Source organism: Glycine soja, chromosome 4 (genome assembly GCF_004193775.1).
Source record: "Glycine soja cultivar W05 chromosome 4, ASM419377v2, whole genome shotgun sequence".
NCBI classification, from domain to species: domain Eukaryota; kingdom Viridiplantae; phylum Streptophyta; class Magnoliopsida; order Fabales; family Fabaceae; genus Glycine; species Glycine soja.
In genome coordinates, this window is record NC_041005.1 from 194,589 (window position 1) to 217,305 (window position 22,717).

Consider the following 22,717-nt stretch of genomic DNA (forward strand, 5'->3'; position numbering starts at 1 on the left):
TAAAAAAATAATTCCAATTCACATAGGAGGCAATTCACCTAGCAATGATATTTAACCAAGCTCACCATGTAAGATTATTTCTAACGGTAACAAAAGGAAGCTAGATATCACATATGATGAAACTCACCATGTAAGACTACTTTTTTAATATTTTTTTTTTAATTTACCCACTTTACCAAAACCAAAACACTAAAATAAGTCATGGGTTAGGAAAAGAAAAAAAAAAGTAGAAATATATCACTTGATCATGCCTTACACAAATAATTGAATTTTTAACTTTTTGTTATTTGTTGTAATTAATTTTTTGACCTTTATTTATTTTAGACAACTCAAGTTGTATAATTCAACAACTTGTGGTGAGTTAAGTAGAATTATCATTCCCTGGCTCATAAAAAGTGAGCCGAGTTAGTTTGGCCTCACTTTTTGCCTCACTACATTTTTGCCTCACTTGTAGTGGGACAACCTACGTGAGTTGGCTTCAGTTCTCATTTTACGTCATTTCAATTACTTTACCATAATATTTTGCATGCACATCAACATAATACATTATTAATTGGCAGTATTTATTTTTAGACTTCTAACTTAATCATGTAGAGTTACAAAACACTCAGAGTTAATAAGTTATTATAACTAAATAGAAATAATCTAAAGAATTATCTAAAAATGTCATATCCACAAATAAATAAATGTTTTTTGTTGTATATAATGATAATTATAATCATAATTTTAATTATATGCAAACAAACATTTATTTGCCCCGTGCTTAGTGTTCCCATATTTTTTTTATATCCAAGCCTCTTTTTTCGAGTTATAATAACTTATTTATTCCGCTGTCCTAACAATTATTGTAAAGAAAACTTTATGCAAACTGTTCAGTAAAGTGCCCGGCGATCCATGTACCTGTGGGGTATCAGAAGTGATATTTCTGACAATGAAGGAAGATTCCATCTAACAAGTTTGTCTTGAACTTTGTCAACCTAAAGTAGCTTAACTTTACATTAAATTGCTTCATAAAATAAAAAGACAGTTTTAACAGGAACTCAAGTTAGAGAGAAAGGCAGTGTCAGCCTGTCTACGAAAGTATCAGGCAAAAACCTGAGAAAGGACGAGTGTAGTAAGGGGGTGATGACGGATCTTAGAAATGACAATAGCATTACTAGCATCTACTCATATAGTACTTCGACCTTATGCGTACACCAAGTCAAACACATGTCCCACAATGCTACATTATGTTAGCAAAGAAAATAATATAAAGAAAACTGCAATCTGTGAGCAACTTTACAAAATAAGACTGTAAATCTTCACTTATATAGCTACACTGAGCTGATTCCGTCAGCTTTGGGGGCAGAAGAACTGTCTCCTGGAGCAGTTGCCTTCTTGAAAATTGACCCAAGCTGGATTCCTGTATTAGCACTCTCCTGAGAACTTCCTTGGCCAGGATTGCCATCAGCTTTTAGTCCTTTCCTCTTCTTCGCCTTCTGTGCCCAACCAACAATGTTTTGTTGCAAATGATCATTAAATATTGCCCGCTTATAGTGAGTTCCCATCTACAGTGAGAAAAGAATGAAAGTCAATGCAATGAGGATACAATTTAAATTCACAAAATTAATCTGCACTTCAGTTTGAATAGCTATGCAAGTGTACCTGCGTAACAATTGCATACAGTGGCAGGGTGCTGTAGCTACATAGTACCTGAATAAATACCCTGTAACCCCGATATATAGAAGGGGAGAAAAAAAATAAAAGATTGAGCTTTATAGTTCAAAATTCACGAAGAAAGAAAGAATTCATAAGCTCAACAGAAAAGAAAATTGTCAACAGTTACCCAATAACAAGCCTTGGAACAATGTATCGAACTTGTCCCATTATACAGGAGTCAAATCCATATGTAACCTGAGAAGTCAGAACACAAGCTGTCTATTATATTCAACAAAACTACATAAAATTACCCCCAACCTCACCAAGAAGGAAATGAAAAAAAAAAAGGAGAATAAGAAGAAAGGTTGGCAGAGAATAACCCAAAGTATGCTTCAATCGAATTTGCTTACCCATATCCAGAAAAAAAATGCTATCTCAAAAGCATTTTGGAAAAGGATAAAGTGAATCAAAAAGAGGACAACACGGGGCCGGTGAAACCAAAAGTGATCATCTGATGGCTGCACAACTAAATCACCTTCTATGGCAGCATGCTTCTCAGCTACTTCATGAGCTAGTTGGGTTATTATGTGCTCCAGCTTAGTGCCCACAGCAAGTAAAAGCTTATCGAATGCAAAACAGAAACTATGAAATTAATGAAGGGGGAGGTACAAGGTGTGGGGACAAGCAATAAGACAAATTATATTCCAGACAGTGAAAGCCTGTTAATACATCAACTTGCATGGAGAAAATAAAAATATAAACATGCATGCCTATGCATACGGGTTTAACAAATAAACACCCATGGAAAGGACAACACTAGCATAATATTTGAAAAAAGGCAAAAAGAAAGGAAATTCCAAAATAACCAGCAACAAATGTCATTCTTAGGGGGCATTTGTCTCAGAAGACAGAAAATAATATTTTTTGTTTTGGGGAGCAAGATTCCTTGGAATAATATTCCTAGGAATGGTGTTCCTAGAAATCTATCCTGCCCACAATTGGTATTCTTATGGCTTAAAACTCATTCCCAAGAATATTTAATTAGAAATTGCAAGACAAAGTATCACTAAAATAAATAAAGTTTCCTTCTTCCCTCCCACAACTCATTACCCATTTTGTAAGACATGTGACATGAATCATTCCTGTTCCAGATTTAATCAGAAAGGGCCCAATTCAGTGAATTCACCATTTATCTGGACACTAATAAGACCCAAAAAGACTAGTGTCAGCACCTCCTTACAATTCACTCACAAGGGGTTCTAGAATATTAAGCAAATAGGGGAATCCACATTCTATGAGGATTACCTAATGGCCACACTCAGCTGCCGTAGCTGTGACTCACAGTCAAACACTACAAAATAGACCACTAACAGAGACACGAAATATACACACCCTTCCAATATATTGTTACTGGCATAGGCATTAAAGTGCCTTTGCAAGTATCTCTCCACCTTCCTCTATCCTTCTGAACCAAACTGAGACTCGTCATTAACCTTGAGCAGAAAAGGTGAGCCTCAGAGATCTTTGGAGACTGAGCTTGATTAACTTCCATTGTAAAAAACTATACATGCCTACCTCTAATTATGATTTGGTGTAATGATTCTAAAAATATGCCTGGAAATAAGTTTTAAGAGGCAATCTTTTTCCAAATCTTGAAACAAACATGTGAACATTTCAGACCCATCTCCACATTTACAGGAGAATAAAACTAACAACAATAAATGCTCCTTTTGTCAAATCAAATGCTACAAGCAAATGACATAAATGAACTAGTGGGAAATACCATGGTAACTTTTCTTGCTTAATTTTACCAAGTAATAGATATGATATTATACTAGTATTACATGAATTTTAAGGATATTGTTGAACCAATCTCCAGGTTATCTATGCAGCAGAAAACCAAGGTATGACATCAGTTTAATAGAATCAATAGTTTTGAAATTATATACTAGCTTAATTTGATTAAGAAACTCCATGTACCATTGCATATTTTTTTCCTATCCCTTGAACAAAATTAAGACAAGAAGGGTATGCAAGCCTGGTAAATTGAATGCATGGCCATGGAAATGTCCACACTACACACAAAAAAAGGGGGGCAAAAATTTAACTGAGATACTTACAATGACAGGAATAAAAGCAATCCAGAAATACGTATGCCAACCTGGAAGAGTCAACAGACATCTTAATAGTGATATTCAAAGTAATGTTCTTTGGCAATTAGCAAAACAAGCAACTAGATCAGTTACTATTTATAGGCAAAATTATTCGTCATTATTGTTAACTGTCATGCTTGAAATTCATCCCCAAATCATAAAAAATAAATCTTAATCTTGTTTCCTTTTTCACCGCAAAAAGTGTTATTTAAATTAACTTCATGAAAAAACACACACAAAAAAAAAAAAGATCAATAAGACTACCATGTCCATAAACAAGATCACAAGGCACAAGAAAAAACATTAAACTGGGTTTTAGATGCCAGTCTTGATCTGCAAAGTAGTGTCAGCCTAGGCAGAACCAATTAAATGATGACATACATAAGGCATAACTTCATATCTTGTAGCATACCATTGATATTAAGTAACAAGAAGATAACCACAAAGAGCCAAAGATACCAACTGCAACCACAAAATATAATTGTTATCACAACGAATCAATAACTTTACACAATTGACACAAATGGCCAATGGGATAAAGTTTTCTTGGCAATTAAATGATGTATATGTGTGATATGCATAGAAGCAATAATACAAAAGCACTTACCTTATACCAACAACTTGCTTGAAATCATCTTCGAGGGCACGAATCATGTACTTGTGAAAATTAAACTTCGGATTTGTCCTGCAGTGGGTCTACAACAAAGAGAAGAACCAAAGGACAATTTTTAAGATTCAAGCTTGGAAGCCATTGACCAATATCTAGCTGAGAGATTATTTGACAACGAATATGGAACAGTAGATCTTTACCATAATGAAACCATGTCGCAATGTCACATAATCTGATTTTGTCACAGATCCATAAAATTGCTTTAGAAAGGATAGCTGAAAGAAACAATAAAATGATTAGGAGAAATAACTAAAAAGAAACAAAAAAACTAAAAAGACACTCTCTTAGCTTTTGACTTTCTAACTTACTAATTTGTTACGTGGTATACAGTCTGCTCTAAGGATAAACAGGTTTTTGGAGGATACTGTTAATTTGAATTAAGAAGAAAATGCTACATGGTGGTAATCAAACATAAAGGAAGAAATATACTCCCTCCTTTCCTATTTATAAAACTGAATTAACTAATTCAACAAGATTAAGAAACGTGGTTAATTAGGAATATTTTAGTCTAAAAATAATTAATGCAAGAAATATTATAGATTGAGTCTTATAAAAAGGAATAAGCAGTGCTTCTAATTGGGGTCTTATAAATAGAAACCAACATTTAGAAAACCATTGACAAGGTTGGAATATAAATAATGTCAAGCTGCAATCCATGTGTTTAGAAGGTCAGCATTTCTTGCAAAATCATTCAAGGAGCAAAGCAATCCCAGTATAAGAGACGGGAATATATGGATTGAGATGAAAAAAGGCTTGAAATATGGCATTAATAAAGCTTGTAAGTCTTAAAAATCCAAAAATGGAAAGATGCAGAGGGGCTTTATAGCGATGATGAGAGCATATATTCTATTCATTCAAACTTACGGACCATGACAAACATGTATTCAACTTACCAACCAACCGACTATAGCAGAGTCTTTGCCAAAACCAGCAAAACGACCCCTGATAAAATCATGCTGGTGAACCTGAGTGACCTTTGGTTTGAGAACTGCATTTAAGCAATAGGATTTTTAAGTAGAAGCAGGAAAGGAAATAGATTTAAAACATAACCAGAAAAAATATTTCCAAAGAGTTGATGGGTTTGGTTGACAGAAAGTAAAATTGGGCTCGTAGAGAACATAGTGAGCAAAACAAATGAAATGAATTACCTCGGTCAGTCTCGTAGTTCTGTTTTGCAATAGAATCTTCCCAGTGTTTCCACTGACGTATCTATATAAAAGAAAGAGAGTGAAGATTATGAAGTGAGAAATAGAAAAAGAGGTAAGAGTAAAAGGGTAGAGGTAGTGCTAACTCTGGCGCCTCCAAAGACAACGGTGAGCACGGAAAAGGAGACGTGTACGACAGCGAGGACAAAAATGAAGATGTGAAGGTGGTGAAGTGCTTCCACAGATAATAAAGGCACCTTGTGCTGAAAAGTGAAAAAAATAGAAAGGAGTGGCAGTGGGGTTGGTTAATAGATGCGATGAGATTCGATCTAAGAAAAGAAAAGAAAAGAAAAGTGAGAGAGAGAGAGAGAGAGGGGAGTGACCTTGCGAGAGCAATAACCAATTTTAGAGGCGGACTCGGGGGTGGAGTGTTCCCCAGAGAGAAGGCGCCTGGCTGTTCCAGGGAAAAATGTCTGGAAATGAGATTCGTGGTTTGCTGGAGCGTCGTGGAGATTACACGGGAGCATGTGGAGCGTCAAAGAGGGTCGAACGCAGATTTTGGTAATGCCGTTTTGTGTAACCGTCAAAAGCAGGGAAATGAACCCCAAAAGCATCAGCTCTGCCAGTGCAGTGCAGATCATGAATTTAAATAGATGGATCAGTAGTGCTCAGCGTGAAAGAGAGAGAGAGAGAGAGAGAGAGAGAGAAGCAACCTTCTTTGATCTTCTGGAGAGCTTCGTAGAGCGGCTTCTGGTCCTTGGCTTTGAGAAACTTTCCGCCATAATGAAGGAGGCGCTCAGCGGCGAGGGAAATGGCGACGATGACTGTGCAAAAGGCGGCCACAACCCACGTCGGAGTGAACTCCAGAGTTGCTCCCTCTTCTCCTCCGCCACTCATTCTCTCTCCAATCTGTCTGTCGTTTTGTCTTTCTGCTCCCTTAAATTAGTCAACAGTCACCATCTCCATCTTTCATTTACTCACGCTCCATTCCCCTCTCTGTCTCACATTCTTCCTTTCTCACCACACTTTCTTATTTTCATTTTTAATAACGAAACTTTACATTAAAAAGTTTATGATACATCTACTTTATTTTTATATTCCTAATTTTAACATTTCAATATAACATTGATAAAACTATGAGTTTAAACGACTCACAGTGTAAACATTTTAGAGGAATACAAAACTAATATCATGAATTACTTTTTTTTAAAGAAGAAGTAGCCAATACTGATAAGTTTTTTTTTTTTTTTAAATGCTATACTTTTGTGTTATTTTATATATATTTATATAATACATTCAAAAACTACGGCCTAGGATATATAAAGGATAGAGAGATGCGATTGAAAATCTCACTCTTTAGCGAGAAAATACCCATCAAAACACTTTTTTATGTACTAATGATATGGGTTTTTAACTTCATAATTAATATTTCATCTAATACTATATTAATATTATTTATTTTAAAATATATTATAAAATAAACTTTAATTATACTTATATATTTCTTTAACTATAATATAATATATCAAGTCAAGTTGATCTTGATTCACATTTTTTTTGTTCTCAATTAGATTGAGTTTAAATTTATAAAATCGATCCTATTAAAATTTTAGATTGAATAAAGATACAAATAAACCTGTTTCAACTCTAATTAACAAGTATATAAATTTTGTGTAAGATAAAAATTCCATTCTCTCAACAAGAAAAGTTCATGCTACCAGCACTTGAATAAGTTATCCGATCATTACTCGAACTCAAGCATTTTAAGTGTGTTTTAATTTTAAATTTAAATATAATGTACAGTCTAATCACTAATGTATACTAACTTTTTACACAAAGTAGATAAGCGCTAAATCAAGACATTCTGAAGAATAACTTAATAAGATACTGTATTTAAAAGCAACTTTTTCGGTTACTGCTGAACGAAATTTGCTTTTAAGCTGTCAACGTTACACAACTGGACGTGAAACTGAATTTCCGTCACTCACAACTCACAAGTAAGTGACAATTGACCATTATCTTATTTATTAATTTTCTCAAAGAAAATAAATCAATTGTGGAAGAAAACCCTTTGTTAATGAATAGTTAGTTTAAAGAAAAATGATGGATTAATACCTACATGCTGTTGATATACTTAGGAAGGTAAAAGAGAGAAAAAGTGAAGCAATAAATAATGATATAATACAATAGAAAAATATAAAATCATAAACATTACTAGTAATTAAGTGTTTGAAATGAAATAGTGTTAATATATCATTTTTCTAATTTATAAGATTGATTTAATTGTGTAACATCTCGCCGTATTTATAAGATTGATTTAATAATATAAATTTTTTTAGCTCAATAATATTTATATATTGTAATTAAGATTAGTCTTTAATTTAATGAGAACATAAATATCCATAATTTTTATCTCGAAAAAATATACTATTATCTTTAAGATATATTTAAAACGAAAAAAACCACTTGTGATAAAACTCAAACAAATAAAAAAATCATACTTAAATTAAATTATAATTTTTTAATTCACAATTTTCGTTTTCTTATTTTGAAACTTTTGCAATTTAATTCAATCTTTTGCATTTTTCAATCAAACTTTAGACTCAAGCGAATTGATAAACAAGTGTGTGTCTTAATGTGGCAACTCAGACTTCCTAACAATGTTAACTAGGAACTACATTTAAATTGGTTGATGAATTATAATTTCAAAAACCAATTTATCACTTATATAATTTTAGAGACTAATTTGACCGATACTTAAAAAGATTAAATTGGTAATCAACTCATTCTTATACCCACATTAAAGTAATATACAATACTTCCTACTTTGCTGATAATTTTTTTTAATCTTAATTGTTAATTTAATGTTTTTTTTCACTTGAGACCTTTTCATTCCATCTTAACCGTGAATTAGTAATTACATTTCAATCGAATATAACTTAAAGACATCCAATAAAATATTTGGAACTTGTGAATAAGTATAATAAATATTTTAAAATCACTTAAAAATATTTTAAAAAGGTAAATACGTTATGGTTTAATTTATTTTGACAAAAAAACAACCATTTTAATCGATTAACTTCTCTAGAAACTTTTCAAAAGATGGTTAGTATTTTGAAAATTAATTTTGACCTAGCACCGATTAATTCCGAAATGTTGTTTAACATATTGGCGAAAAATTATCAGTCACAATTGGTGCGACAAACCGAACGTCTTTGTTGCGTGTAGTAGTTGACTGGAGAATTTTCTAGGTATGAAGGAGTGCTATTGGTTTCTATCATTTTTGAAATTTTTAAAAATATCTTTTTTCATAATACACAATGAAAATATATTGTACTAGTGAGAATGTAAAAATATTGTCTAATGGAATTACAATTTCATTGTATATTAATTTTGTACCCCTACTAGGATCATGAAAGTATATGTTGTGTAATTAATTATGTGAAAAAATGCACAATTTTATTGTACAAGGAGTGATTAACAAAGAATATACAATAAAAACATACATAATTTCATTGTATATTGTAAAACGAAATTAAATTTTTGTTGTATTTTTTTATTATTTCACATATAGAAATAATTTAGATATTAATTACATAATTTGCACACAACTTTGGCAAATGATATATTTTGATATTTCTACATTGATAGTAGGGGCAAAAGCAATTTTAAACAACCAATATGAATTTTTAGTATAGAATTGTGGTTACATTGAGTCATCGACTCCCAACAAAAATAAATGAATGAGTTGAAAGCTAAAATGAGAAGCAAATTGTTGCATGTACCAGGGTTTGTTCGCATATGAAAGGGGCGAAGCACATTTTAGATTTTTGTGGTTAAGTATGGTTTTTCATCTCTAAGAACGAGATGTGGATATGTGGTGTTTTATTTTTTTATTTTTCAATGGTTTTTGAATAAGTAATGTATATCTTCGTATAGAGCTGTTTTCTATTATTAATCGAAGGATTTATCTATTTTGTATTTAGCAACAAAATGTACATATATTATATATACTAATTTGTTAAATTTTAAATTAATTAAAAATTATTATATTTTTAATATAATAATGAATCCTTTTGTTTTTAAAAATGTAAAACGATGATAATTCAATCATTTAAACAATGAAAATTTAGATATAACCTCTTAAACATAAAAAATACCATAACTATATCTTGTTGTACAACTTAATATCAAATTAATTATTTAATTAACTTTACAACTTAATATTAATTTGGTCCTAAAAAATTATAAATATAATATCAAATTAATCTTTGTACATTATAATTTAAAATAAAAAAGTTTATGAAAATTTAGTAATTATCATAATATAATTATTACACTTTTTATATATTAATAAATTAAATCAGAATTTGTTTCTTTCATATATCAAATTATCACCACTTAACACTTTTAGGGATGAAAGCTATTATTTATCCTAAATGTTTTTAATATTTTTGTTTTTAACTATATATTTATAGACACACCATACAGCCAGCTTCTAATCCTTCTATATATTTCAGTGCCTTGAAAAGTAAAAACCTGTGCATGATGTACAAAACCATTATCAAGAATAACATTATTTCTATATCTTTGTAATTGCAAACAAACTAAACCAAATGCCTTTTAAAGAAAAAGAATAATCTACCGCTTAAGGGAAGCAGAATCCATATGCTTCAATGCAACTAAAAATTAATATTCATTGAAACTAGAATCGCATAATCCAAAAAAAAGGTCTTATAATAGGGTTTTTATTTTTTATTCAAGATATTTTTTTAATTATTTATTCAAGATACTTAAATTGTAATAGGATTGTTATACTCTTAAAATACAAGATTAGTTTTCATTCAAGATACTTGATTTATCCTTTTTAAGTAATAATTATGAATTGAGTAAAAAAAAGTAATAATTATAAAATGCAAATAAAGATATTAAAAAAAGATCTTGCTAACTTGGCCAACAGTTGGTTAAAAAATTAATTTTTTTTATTAAAAATCATATGAAAATCCATTTTAAATATAAAGAGAAGCACATTTTTTTACATTTCAATAAAAATATTTTTCTTTTAATTTCCTTAACAAATGTCACGGGAACATTAATTAATATTTGTTAAAAAAAGATATAGTGATGATTTAATATGTTGTCCAATTTTATTAGCATGCGAGGTATTTTATTAGCATGGTCAATATAACTCTGTTTGAAAATAATTCGTGGTAGATTTGAAATGATCAAATTTCACTACAGAAAACATTTTAATTATTTAAGATACAATATATATCCAGCATGCTATACAATAATTACATTGCTTGCATCCAAAGTACTCTAGCATGATTTATGAAGTACTCCAACATTCATCACAACATATTCTCATGTCTACTAAGGCAATAAGTAGCAGTAGAAAAACTCTTTCTACATTTTCATGGTCGATCATGGGCATGGCAATATTCTAAACACAAATTCAATATATATTTGATATTTCTTCCGACCTGAGTACGAGGATGGCACGCAGCATATCAAACACACGCCAATACATAATGTATTTGACGGGTTTTCTTACCACAAAATATCTTTGAATTTTATTCACAGATTAATTAAGTGGCTTGATATTCAAGACACAACAGATTGTGTGGTTGAGCTCAGCTCACGAACCACCAAATATTTATGGTCCAACATTGTATTGCACGTGCTACTGTTTGTTGCCTTTTTCAGACGAATTCTTGTACCAGCTCATGAATTTCGCTATAAACTCTGTAAAAAAAAAATTGTCATGAAACGTGTAATGGGATTGATGGATGGTCCTATGAGACAAAAAAATAAAAAATAAAAAATAAAAACGAAACAAAATTTTTAGCCGAAACAATTCAGAATATATATTTGAGCTCAAACAGACATGTAAAATAAAGCTTCTGTCATAATTAGAGATGGAATAAAATGGGTTATAGACAGAACATTGTGGTCTCCACCAAAGAAGGATCGGTAATTTCAATTGGATAAAGATTGTCTCCAATTCTTTCATTTAATAAGCTTTGGAAAAAATAAATGAAATGGAGATGATATATATACTTTATGAATAGTGATATTTATTTTTCAAAAACTTAATAAATGAAAGAAATGAAGAGGATTCGTTCCCTTTTCAATCAAATGGGATGAAGATGGTCTTTATTAAGAAGACAACTAAATTATTAAAATTGTCCATTTAATAAGCTTATAGAAAGAGAATCACATTCATATTAAATGAAAATTGATCAAAATAAGTTTTCATTCTACTATATTAAAAAAACATACTTTTTCATATATTTTTTTTTATATAAAACCTTTTGTTCTGAAGAGCAAGGGGTCGAGCATCCGTGCCTCGCCTCAAATTTGTCACTGCTTTTGAATATCTTAAAAAATCAATTGACGTTGTATAAAGAAGTAGTATAACTAGAGTAATTTCAAATTTTACAACCACTTCACTTATTTTGTAAATTATCATGTTTAATCTTTGAGATTTTGGGAAAGTCTAACAACAATAACATTGAATGTCTATAACAAATTGGAGTGACAGAGGCGATTTTCCTTTCCTTATGTTATGTTCCATTCATTATGTTCATTGAAAATGAAACAAAAATATCTTGTAATTTAGAAGGGTCGGTTTTCTCAATATGGTCATGCCAAACCCACAATCATACTTAATGCAGGACATGACGAAACTTATAAATTTAACATACATTTTTTGGCATTATAAGAACATGCTAAACCAATATAATTGTTTAATGTTTTGGAATGAAAAACACTCATGGCACAATATACAATTAATAGAACTCAATATAATATAAAAGAGTTGAATATGTTTTTAATCCCAGTAAAATTAGTGAGTTTTAATTTTAATCCTTTATAAGAAATTTTCTTTGGTTTTTATCCCTACAAGGTAGAAATTTTGTTTTTGGTTCCTACTATTATGTGACACTCATTAACAACTTATGTGTTTAGCAAAAGGTCAAGTGACCAACCTAGGTAATACCTATAGCGATGAACTTTAGGGACCATTTGAGATGCACTAGCATACACTAAACTAAGTCAAACATGTGAAAATTCAAATTCTACTTAATAAATTAGCCAAAATTTACAACTCATTTTGTTGACGTATGCTTAAGGGCGAACATAGATCAAGTTTGAGAGAATTCTAAATCTGAACCAATGAAAATGATAAGGGCCCAGTTGGGTCAAATGACCCAACTGATCACAATCATGTTGGGAGTCATCAGATTAGAAATTGAAATTTCAACATGTGACTTGCAAAGGAAGAGACCATTTTAAAGATTTAAACATGTGACTTTTATAACACCAGAGGCAAAACCTTACCATTTTGCCAAGGTTCATCCTGAGCCTATTACCAGCCCTAGACATTATTTTATTAAACAAAAATTCTTAGATCAACTGAATAGAAGAAAAACTAAAAATGACCTAAAGCTTACAGTGAATCTTCTTTACACATCATAAAGACTATGATTTGTGAAAAAGTGTGATAATACATAAAATTTGGTTTTCATTGCAAAGCTTCATTCAAAGAAACTGGTTTTCACACGTTACAATCATTTTGAACCTAGCACTCCAAGGCCACTACTTCCAAAAGAGCTCATAAATCTCATTCACATCATCGAACAGAGATTCACAAAAATGACATCATATTCCATACAGTGAATGTAATGTTGGATATTTGGGAATTGAAAGGTCTGTATACCTACAAAATGTTAAGAATCCTTCTCATCTGGAGGATCACGATCAACTACAGCAAGTGGATCTTCTCCAGTTTCCGATGGGTGCTCGGATGGCGGGAGTTGCTCTTCATTTTCATTGTTCTCAGGGTGGAAATTGATGGGAAACTTTGTAACCCTTGGCTTATCAGACAAAATGTTCCTTTGAACCCTATCAATTAAAACCTTTGGTGGAGGTTCCTCTCTCAGCTGCTCATCATCATAATCATTGTTCACATAATAGCCAACACGAATAAATTCCTGACCCAGATAGGAGCAGGTCAACAGAAGCACAGTGACACCAATTATATCTTCTTCACGAATCTTTGATGGATCGGGTGGATCTGCCTGCAATCCAAACAGAGTGTATTAAAAGTTTGAGTGTATGAGCGATTGCATGTTGCAACACAGAATTTAAAAGATTAGTATTCATAAAGCTTGCCTGTAAAACAAAGCGATAGTTTCCAACGTTGACAGGACCAACAAGGACACTCTCTAATAATTGATCATAGGTCTCATCCTCAGCAGATCCAACATAAATGAGCTTCCATTCCAAATCTGCACCCGCAAGACAGCATACATTGTTAAAACCAAACATGGTATAGTAGACCACAGAAATAAGATGACGTGAGTAAAATAATAGTAAAGACTGAAGAAGGTGGAAAAATAGGCTTTTAGACACAAATTCGACACGATATTTTCAATTAAGCTTGTTCCCTGAAAATCACTCAGCAGAAAATTGAAATTGAATATTTCAGAAGTGTTTACAATGGGGACAAAAATGAAATCCTGTTTCAAATTTGAAAAAACTGTTTACGGAACACTAAGTTATGAGAATGTATCAGAATCATCAACAAGCAATGCTTTAATAGTTTTGAGTATTCTAAAATAGAGAGAGAACCCCAGTATCGTGTATGTGAGATGAGAAATCCCCCCATTCAATACAAAGAAAAACGGTGGCATCTGTGATATGGTTGAGCAAATAAATGTTTTAAGGTAAATCGGGGGTTTGCAGAGATAATAAGAAAAAAAGCCCTCCCTTTTATGCTAAAATAAATAGCAGAAGACATGGGAGGGGGAGACAGTATAGAGTAACAAGATCTGACAGGGGTTGAAAAGAAAAACGCTATCTATCTACAACAAAGTTAAAGAGTGGAGGAATTGGGAAGAAACTAGTCCTAGAGAGAGAGTAGAAAATGGAAACCCTAAAAAGAAGAACAAGAAGAAGAAGAAGAAGAAGAAGAGAAAGAAGAAGTTAGCATAGAAACCATCTTTGAGAGCGGTGAGACACTCGTAGGAAATCTCGAACTGAAAGGGAGTCAGAAAGGAAGCAGGGTTGTCCAGGACGGTGACGTTGGTGATGTTCACAGCACTCATCTCACTATTCACAAAACACAAAACAGAAGAAGAAGAAGAAGCGCGGTGTGTTGGCGGGAGAGGGTTTTGAAGAGAAAACACACTCACATTCACAACTCGCCTCGGCCTCACCCCCAACACACTTACATTTGGACTAACCAATCCATCATAATCTGGTCGACCCAATCCAATTTAATAACTAGTTCCAAAGCCATGGGCTAGTTCATAGGCCACTCACTTTTTAAACATAAAAATACAAAATTATCAAAATAAATTAACTTTTATATAACAAATTAATCAATTTTCTTAATTACTATAAACTAAAATGAAAAATATAAATTGACATTTGCACCATAAAATTAAATAATAAAAGTGTCTCAGTTGTAATAACAAACAAGTGCTAGAAATAGAAATTCAAAACTCAATATACATGGGATATAAATTTATCATTTGTGACTTTATCAATTATAAAAAAAATTAAACAATAAAATAAATAGAACTAATGGATTGGGCCCACTCGGACTTAAATTTACGTTGTAATAATTTAAGTTGGACTAAAATATGTGGACTTGATGTCAATTCTCACGTCACTAAGTTGACCAAGTTAACTTATGAAATGACCAATTTAACCTAACATGGATCCCTTAAGGGATTAAAATGCTTTTTCTTTTTTCAACTTAAAAGACTAAACTAAGACCAAAAGTGTATTTTACCCCAATTAATATTCTAGCCAAATCACAATAATCTTGGCATAGTCAAATTCTAGCATATTTGGATTTTAGTTGGAAACCTCTAAACCATGAAAAGTTTATCACAGACAAGCTTTTACCAAACCATAGTCTGGAACTTTTCCAACTACAATCCAGAAACACGAATATGCAGTAGTCGTAAGAACTTCCTCTTCATTCCTCAGAGACCAGAGACCAGAGGCAAAGGTCCTCCACTTACCACATTTGACCTCTTCTGGATATGCTCATGGAATGGTGGGAATAAATATTTACTTGTGCATGCACTTGATTATGAAATGATAGTGTTCCCTCTGTACGTAAGAGATAATTGACATACCTCCCCTTTCCCTCCTTTTTGATTTTCAATCAGATATTGCATGTAGTGCATGCCTCAGCACCAGCGCGCAGTTGCATTTCGCACACCATCATTAGAATCATTCCCAAGTTGATGCTTTGTGCTTAGAGCCGCAAAGGATGTGAGTTACTCTCTTTTCTTTGTATGGGTTGTTTTAAACTGTGCGCAAGCTTTTTATGACTGAGCTAAGTGTAAGATTTTAGGTATACAAAGGTATGTGGTGGAAATCATCTTTTTCCTTTTTTTTTTGGTTAAGAGTGCAATTTTTCCCTACTTCTCAAGCAAAAATAGCTTCTTTAAAATATATTTATCTATATACATACATAGCGTTATAATCTGATATGGAAAGAAAACTGTATTCTTCCAGCTACGAGGAAAGTGATCTGTCAACATCTAGTTGCTTAGATGTAATGCCATGGAACTGCGAGGCCCTAATAGGTTGTTCCTGAAACAAAATCATATTTCATGAATATACTTTGCAATGAAAACTAAAGGGCAAATTAGGACTTAGTCACGTAAGTGCCTACCACAGCTTCTAGACTATCTTGAAGGTCAAAAAACCCTTGCACTGTTGGCGTTCTGAAAGTGAGCTGTCCTTGAAGCTGTGAAAACAAACCAGCAGAAGCTAATTATCTTGGATTCATAAAAATAGTAAGCCACATAGTTTCAAATTGTAAGCCATAACCATCTACCGGTCCTTGCATGCTGTGCTGCATTTCATGATGTGAACCACTGCTTGGCACGGAATGCAATTGCCCCTGAAGATTGAAACAAAATATGATATCCATAAACATCTCTGAAAAAAAGAAAAGAGCCTAGGAGAAAGTTCATGCGCCCTACCAGCCCTATAATGGCCGGTTGACTGCTATAGTAGCCATCATGCATGACAGAAACTGAGTTCAGCTGCGCCTTTAAAAAGTACAAAAAACAATTAATATATACAATATCCAACTATAATAATAATAATAAAAAGTACAGAGAAGAAAAGAGAATAGGTCTCCAAGCACATTGTGTTGAGCCCCATAATAGACATCAAGAGTCGAAGCTCTAGAATCCAAGTTCTGTGTGAGAACAAAAACTTATCTTATGTACCCAAAAGAATAAAATAGAAATTAATGGAGAATGAACGTTTAAGAAAACTGTAAGTGTTAAAGTACTATAACTAGATACTTTTCTGGACAATCACGGGCACAGAAATATTGCATGCCACTGTTTGAATGTCCTGCTGAGAAATGTAACAATTATCAAAGTTGTTGTAATAAGACAAATTAAGGAGAAGGAAATAGATGTTGCCGAGTCATCAATTCAAGTGTGTAAGGGCCCACATGGAATGCAAGAGGATAATTCTGTTATGCATAATCCGGAATTACAGGGAATGCGCAAAAGCACCAGAGCACGCAAGGCCAACAACCAATTGAAGGATTTCGTTACTTCTTGAGTAGTTAAATAGAAGAGCTAAGGGTACTTAGAGAATATCGTGTGAATTGTGAATCTAATTTCTCTCTCCCAAAAACTTTCCCTGTATTCACAGCTTGTACTGCAAATCCCTCTACAATTGTAGAGGTTGATACTAGTTTCAATCCAAAATTCCTTAGCTCTCTATATCACTCTCGGTATCATTTCATTGGTGCTTTCATCTCACCATGGCAGACAACACCAGAATGAAAGAGCTCGCCACCGACGTGAAGAAAAACGCCGACGATATCAAGAAGTTGTACGATGAAGTTCAGATCCAGTTTGAGCGTTTTGGTGCTGTGACGGATGCTCGATTTCAAACCATGGAGGATCTGCAATCGTCCACTGATGGGAAACTGGATAAAATCAACGAAGCTCTTTCGATGTTATTACGCAACTCCTCTCAGACCTCTTCCCATGGTGTTACGAACTCAAACAAAGCTCCGTTTCAGGTAAGAAATGTCAAGCTCGATTTCCCCCGTTTTGATGGCAAAAATGTAATGGAATGGATTTTTAGAGCTGAGCAATTTTTCGATTATTATGAAACCCCTGATAAGGATCGATTGACTATCACATCTGTTCATCTTGATCAAGATGTGGTACCTTGGTTTCAAATGATACAGAGAACACATCCTTTTAATTCCTGGGCTGAGTTCACTCGTGCCTTAGAACTGGATTTTGGACCTTCAATCTATGATTGTCCTAGAGCTACCTTGTTTAAGCTTAGCCAAACTGGGACTGTGAGCGATTATTATCGGCAATTTACTGCTTTAGCAAACAGGGTCTATGGATTAAGCACTGATGCTCTTGTTGATTGTTTTATAAGTGGCTTAAACCCCGATATTAGGAGAGATGTGATGATTCACACTCCTATTAACATTGTGAAAGCTGTGTCCCTAGCAAAAGTTTATGAAGAAAAATACACTTCCAACACCAAACCACAAAAATACCAAAACCCAAACACTCAATACCAAAATAGAGCTCACTTCAATTCAAATAAACCAGAAATCAACCAAAAACCAACCAATACTCCCCTATTACCAACACCCCCTACCAGACCCATGGACATTAACCAAAAGAATCCAAATATCAAAAGAATCACCCCTGCAGAGATGCAATTAAGGAAGGACAAAGGACTGTGTTATTGGTGCGATGAGAAATTCTCATTTAGCCACAAGTGTCCTAACAAACACCTGATGTTGTTGCAATCTGACCATGAACCAGAAAATGCAGCAGAAGAGGAAACAGAACCACCAGACCAACCACAAAACATCATAAACCAAACTCACACAGAACATCACCTATCCTTGAATGCAATGAAAGGAGCCAACAGTCTAGGGACAATGCGTTTCATGGGGAAAATTGGCAAACTCCAAGTACAAATACTTATTGATGGAGGGAGCTCTGATAATTTTGTACAACCAAGAATTGCGCATTTTCTGAAATTACCAGTGGAACCAGCACCCTGCTTTAAGGTGTTAGTGGGAAATGGACAGACTATGACAGCAGAGGGGGTAGTGACACAACTCCCTGTAGTCATTCAAGAGCATGAAATGTTGATTCCTGTGTACCTTTTACCTGTAGCTGGTGCAGACTTAATATTGGGGACAGCTTGGTTGGCTACTTTAGGGCCTCATGTGGCAGACTATTCAACTTTAACTTTGAAATTTTTCCACAAAGGAAAATTCATTACATTACAGGGTGACACAAGCATGGGACCAGGTCAGGCACAATTACATCAGCTGAAAAGGATGTGTAACACTAGAAGTATTGATGAAGTGTTCACTGTAGAGAGAGTACAAGCTGATGCAGTCAATGACGTATGGGATGAGATACCAGCTAACATGTCACCTGAGGTGGCTGTGATATTATATACTTACAGAGGTATTTTCAAGACACCAGAAGGACTACCACCCCAAAGACCTCAAAACCATGCTATTCCTTTGAAAGAGGGCTCCAATCCGGTCAAAGTTAAACCTTATAGGTATCCCCACAGTCAAAAGGAGCAAATTGAAAAGATGGTGAAAGAGATGCTAGATCAAGGAATCATTCAGCCCAGTAATAGCCCTTTTTCATCTCCCATTGTGTTAGTGAAAAAGAAAGATGGAAGTTGGAGGTTTTGCACAGACTATAGAGCTTTAAATGCCATTACAGTTAAGGATAGTTTCCCTATGCCTACTGTAGATGAGTTGTTAGATGAACTTTGTGGTGCAAAGTATTTTTCGAAGCTGGATTTGAGGTCCGGTTACCACCAAATCTTGATTCAACCGGAGGATAGACACAAGACTGCTTTTAGAACCCACCATGGTCATTATGAATGGCTAGTTATGCCATTTGGGTTAACAAACGCGCCAGCAACCTTCCAATGTCTCATGAATCAAATTTTTCAACATGCTCTGAGGAAGTATGTATTGGTATTTTTTGATGACATCCTTGTGTATAGTACCACTTGGAAGGACCACCTCACACATTTGGAAGCAGTTTTACAGGTGTTAGAACAAAATACCCTGTATGTAAAACTATCAAAATGTGTTTTTGGGGTTGAGGAGATAGAGTATCTGGGACATGTGGTGTCAGGGAAAGGGGTAGCAATGGAGGCAACAAAGATTGAAGCAGTTCTCAAGTGGCCAACACCTCCTAACCTGAAACAGTTGAGAGGGTTTTTAGGATTGACCGGCTACTATAGACGATTCATTAAGTCGTATGCCAAAATAGCAGCTCCTTTAACAGACTTGTTAAGGAAAGATTCATTTTGCTGGAATGAAACAACACAAGAAGCTTTTCAAGGGCTGCAACAAGCCATCACATCTGCACCTGTATTAGCTCTGCCGAATTTCCAACAAACTTTTATCCTTGAAACTGACGCTTCAGGAATTGGAGTGGGGGCAGTTCTGCACCAAAATGGCCACCCGATAGCATTTTTCTCAAAGAAGCTGGCACCACGAAACCAGAAGAAATCAGCTTACTTTAGAGAAATGCTCGCTATAGCTGAAGCCATCGCAAAGTTCAGGCACTACTTATTGGGGAGTAAGTTTATCATCAGGACTGATCAGAAGAGCTTGAGAAGCTTGATGGATCAAAGCCTACAAACACCTGAACAACAAGAATGGCTACACAAGTTTCTGGGTTACGATTTTGTCATTGAGTATAATCCAGGAAAGGAGAACATAGCTGCCGATTCCTTGTCCAGAATGTTCATGATATCGTGGTCTGAACCAAAGACACGATTTATGCAACAATTACTAGATGAAGTGAAGAGTAATGATAAAATGCAGGAGCTCATAACTCAATGCAAAGATCACCCCCAGCTGAAGCCTCACTACACGACCAAAGAGGGACTGCTTTATTGGAAAGGCAGGTTGGTTATACCAGACGCTTCTAACTTGATTCAAATGATTTTGAAGGAGAATCACAGCTCTCCTATTGGGGGACATTCAGGAAATTCTAGAACCATGGCTAGAATTGCTTATCAATATTTTTGGCACAATATGAAGAAAGACATCGAACAGTTTGTGCAAAATTGTGCTATATGTCAGCAAGCAAAATCTTCTCATAGTTTACCAGCTGGGTTGCTCCAACCATTGCCCATTCCATCTCAGGTATGGGAAGATGTAGCTATGGATTTCATTACTGGGCTACCTCCCTCTTTTGGCTACACTACAATAATGGTGGTAATTGATAGATTGACAAAATTTGCTCACTTTGTTCCACTTAAAAGTGATTACAGCAGTAAAACAGTTGCAGAGGCTTTCATGAATTATATAGTGAAGTTGCATGGAATTCCAAAGTCTATAGTTTCAGACAGAGACAAGGTATTCACTAGCGATTTCTGGAAAAGATTATTTGAGATACAGGGTACAACATTGGCCATGAGTTCTGCATATCACCCACAGTCAGATGGACAATCTGAAATTCTCAACAAGTGTTTAGAGATGTTTTTGAGATGTTTCACTTTTGAGAATCCTAAGGCTTGGTATAAAGCTTTAACTTGGGCTGAATACTGGTACAATACAGCTCACCATACAAGCATTGGCATGACACCCTTTAAAGCACTCTATGGGAGGGACCCTCCAGCTTTAACTCGCTATAGGCCTCAACCAAATGACCCTATTACGGTGCAAGAGCAGCTGGGAGAAAGAGACAGAACTCTACAACAGCTCAAAAGTAACTTGGAAAGAGCACAAGTTTATATGAAAAATCAAGCTGACAAGAAAAGGAGAGATCTTGAGCTGCAGGTTGGAGATTGGGTGCTGGTACGATTACAACCTTATAGGCAGCAATCTGTTGCTTTGAGAAAGAATAAAAAATTGGGTATGAGATTTTTTGGACCTTTCATGATAATAGCTAAGGTAGGTGTTGTAGCCTACAAGCTCCAATTACCAGAAGAAGCAAAGATTCACTCAGTTTTCCATGTGTCACAATTGAAGCCTTTCAAAGGAGGGACCACTGAACAATACATGCCACTTCCCTTGACAATGACTGATATTGGGCCTATTGTACTACCTGCTAAGGTACTAGCTGCACGTGTGATTCAACAAGGAGAGTTGAAGATTCCACAGGTTCTTATCCAATGGACAAACATGCCACCAGATGAATCCACATGGGAAGGGTTGGAAGATATGAAAGGCAATTATCCTAGCTTCAACCTTGAGGACAAGGTTGTCTTAAATGGGGATGGTATTGTAATAAGACAAATTAAGGAGAAGGAAATAGATGTTGCTGAGTCATCAATTCAAGTGTGTAAGGGCCCACATGGAATGCAAGAGGATAATTCTGTTATGCATAATCCGGAATTACAGGGAATGCGCAAAAGCACCAGAGCACGCAAGGCCAACAACCAATTGAAGGATTTCGTTACTTCTTGAGTAGTTAAATAGAAGAGCTAAGGGTACTTAGAGAATATCGTGTGAATTGTGAATCTAATTTCTCTCTCCCAAAAACTTTCCCTGTATTCACAGCTTGTACTGCAAATCCCTCTACAATTGTAGAGGTTGATACTAGTTTCAATCCAAAATTCCTTAGCTCTCTATATCACTCTCGGTATCATTTCAGTTGTGTGCTCTTGTATTTCTCAGTCCTGCACATAAAATACCACTGATGATCCTACAAAGTATGAGCAACAAGAGCTCAAAGCTTTATCCATGCAAGACCAGGCCAAAAAAGTAATAAGTGACAAACCCTCTTTTGGAAATCATCCAGCATCTTGATTTTGATTCTTTCTGGATCAGAGCATTCCTGTAATATACAAAATCTGTTTAAGAAGGCCCACCACTTACTACAAGTCAAAACAAGTTCTAGCAACACCATATTAGTTGATTATCAACTAACCCTTTTATTAAATGACTTCCTTTTCTTAGTAGGCTTTGCCCTGTGGCAGCCATCATTTTTCTCTTCAACATCAAAACCATTAAGAACCAACTTGTTGGACTCTAAAGTGCTTCTAGCAGAATTGTTTGCATTCACAGTGTTTATAGACTTCTTCCT

General features: G+C 34.3%; 2 protein-coding genes across 2 annotated transcripts; both read right to left on the reverse strand.

Annotated features, from left to right (window-relative positions):
* Positions 1 to 992: 992 nt before the first annotated feature.
* LOC114408380 (MLO-like protein 1) lies at positions 993 to 6,664 on the reverse strand. The gene is made up of 13 exons (XM_028371415.1): positions 6,320 to 6,664; positions 5,990 to 6,225; positions 5,753 to 5,869; positions 5,610 to 5,670; positions 5,355 to 5,449; positions 4,602 to 4,676; positions 4,399 to 4,487; positions 4,204 to 4,253; positions 3,759 to 3,799; positions 2,049 to 2,258; positions 1,826 to 1,893; positions 1,645 to 1,705; positions 993 to 1,547 (listed from the first exon to the last, which is right to left on the reverse strand). Exons 1-13 carry the CDS (start codon positions 6,501 to 6,503, stop codon positions 1,314 to 1,316), a joined length of 1,521 nt encoding a protein of 506 aa, XP_028227216.1. The 5' UTR covers positions 6,504 to 6,664; the 3' UTR covers positions 993 to 1,313.
* A 6,430-nt stretch (positions 6,665 to 13,094) lies between these two features.
* On the reverse strand, positions 13,095 to 14,866 carry LOC114408383 (histone chaperone ASF1B-like). The gene is made up of 3 exons (XM_028371417.1): positions 14,608 to 14,866; positions 13,782 to 13,897; positions 13,095 to 13,687 (listed from the first exon to the last, which is right to left on the reverse strand). The coding sequence occupies exons 1-3, from the start codon at positions 14,714 to 14,716 to the stop codon at positions 13,337 to 13,339; spliced, it is 576 nt and encodes a 191-aa protein (XP_028227218.1). The 5' UTR covers positions 14,717 to 14,866; the 3' UTR covers positions 13,095 to 13,336.
* Between the last annotated feature and the right edge of the window lie 7,851 nt (positions 14,867 to 22,717).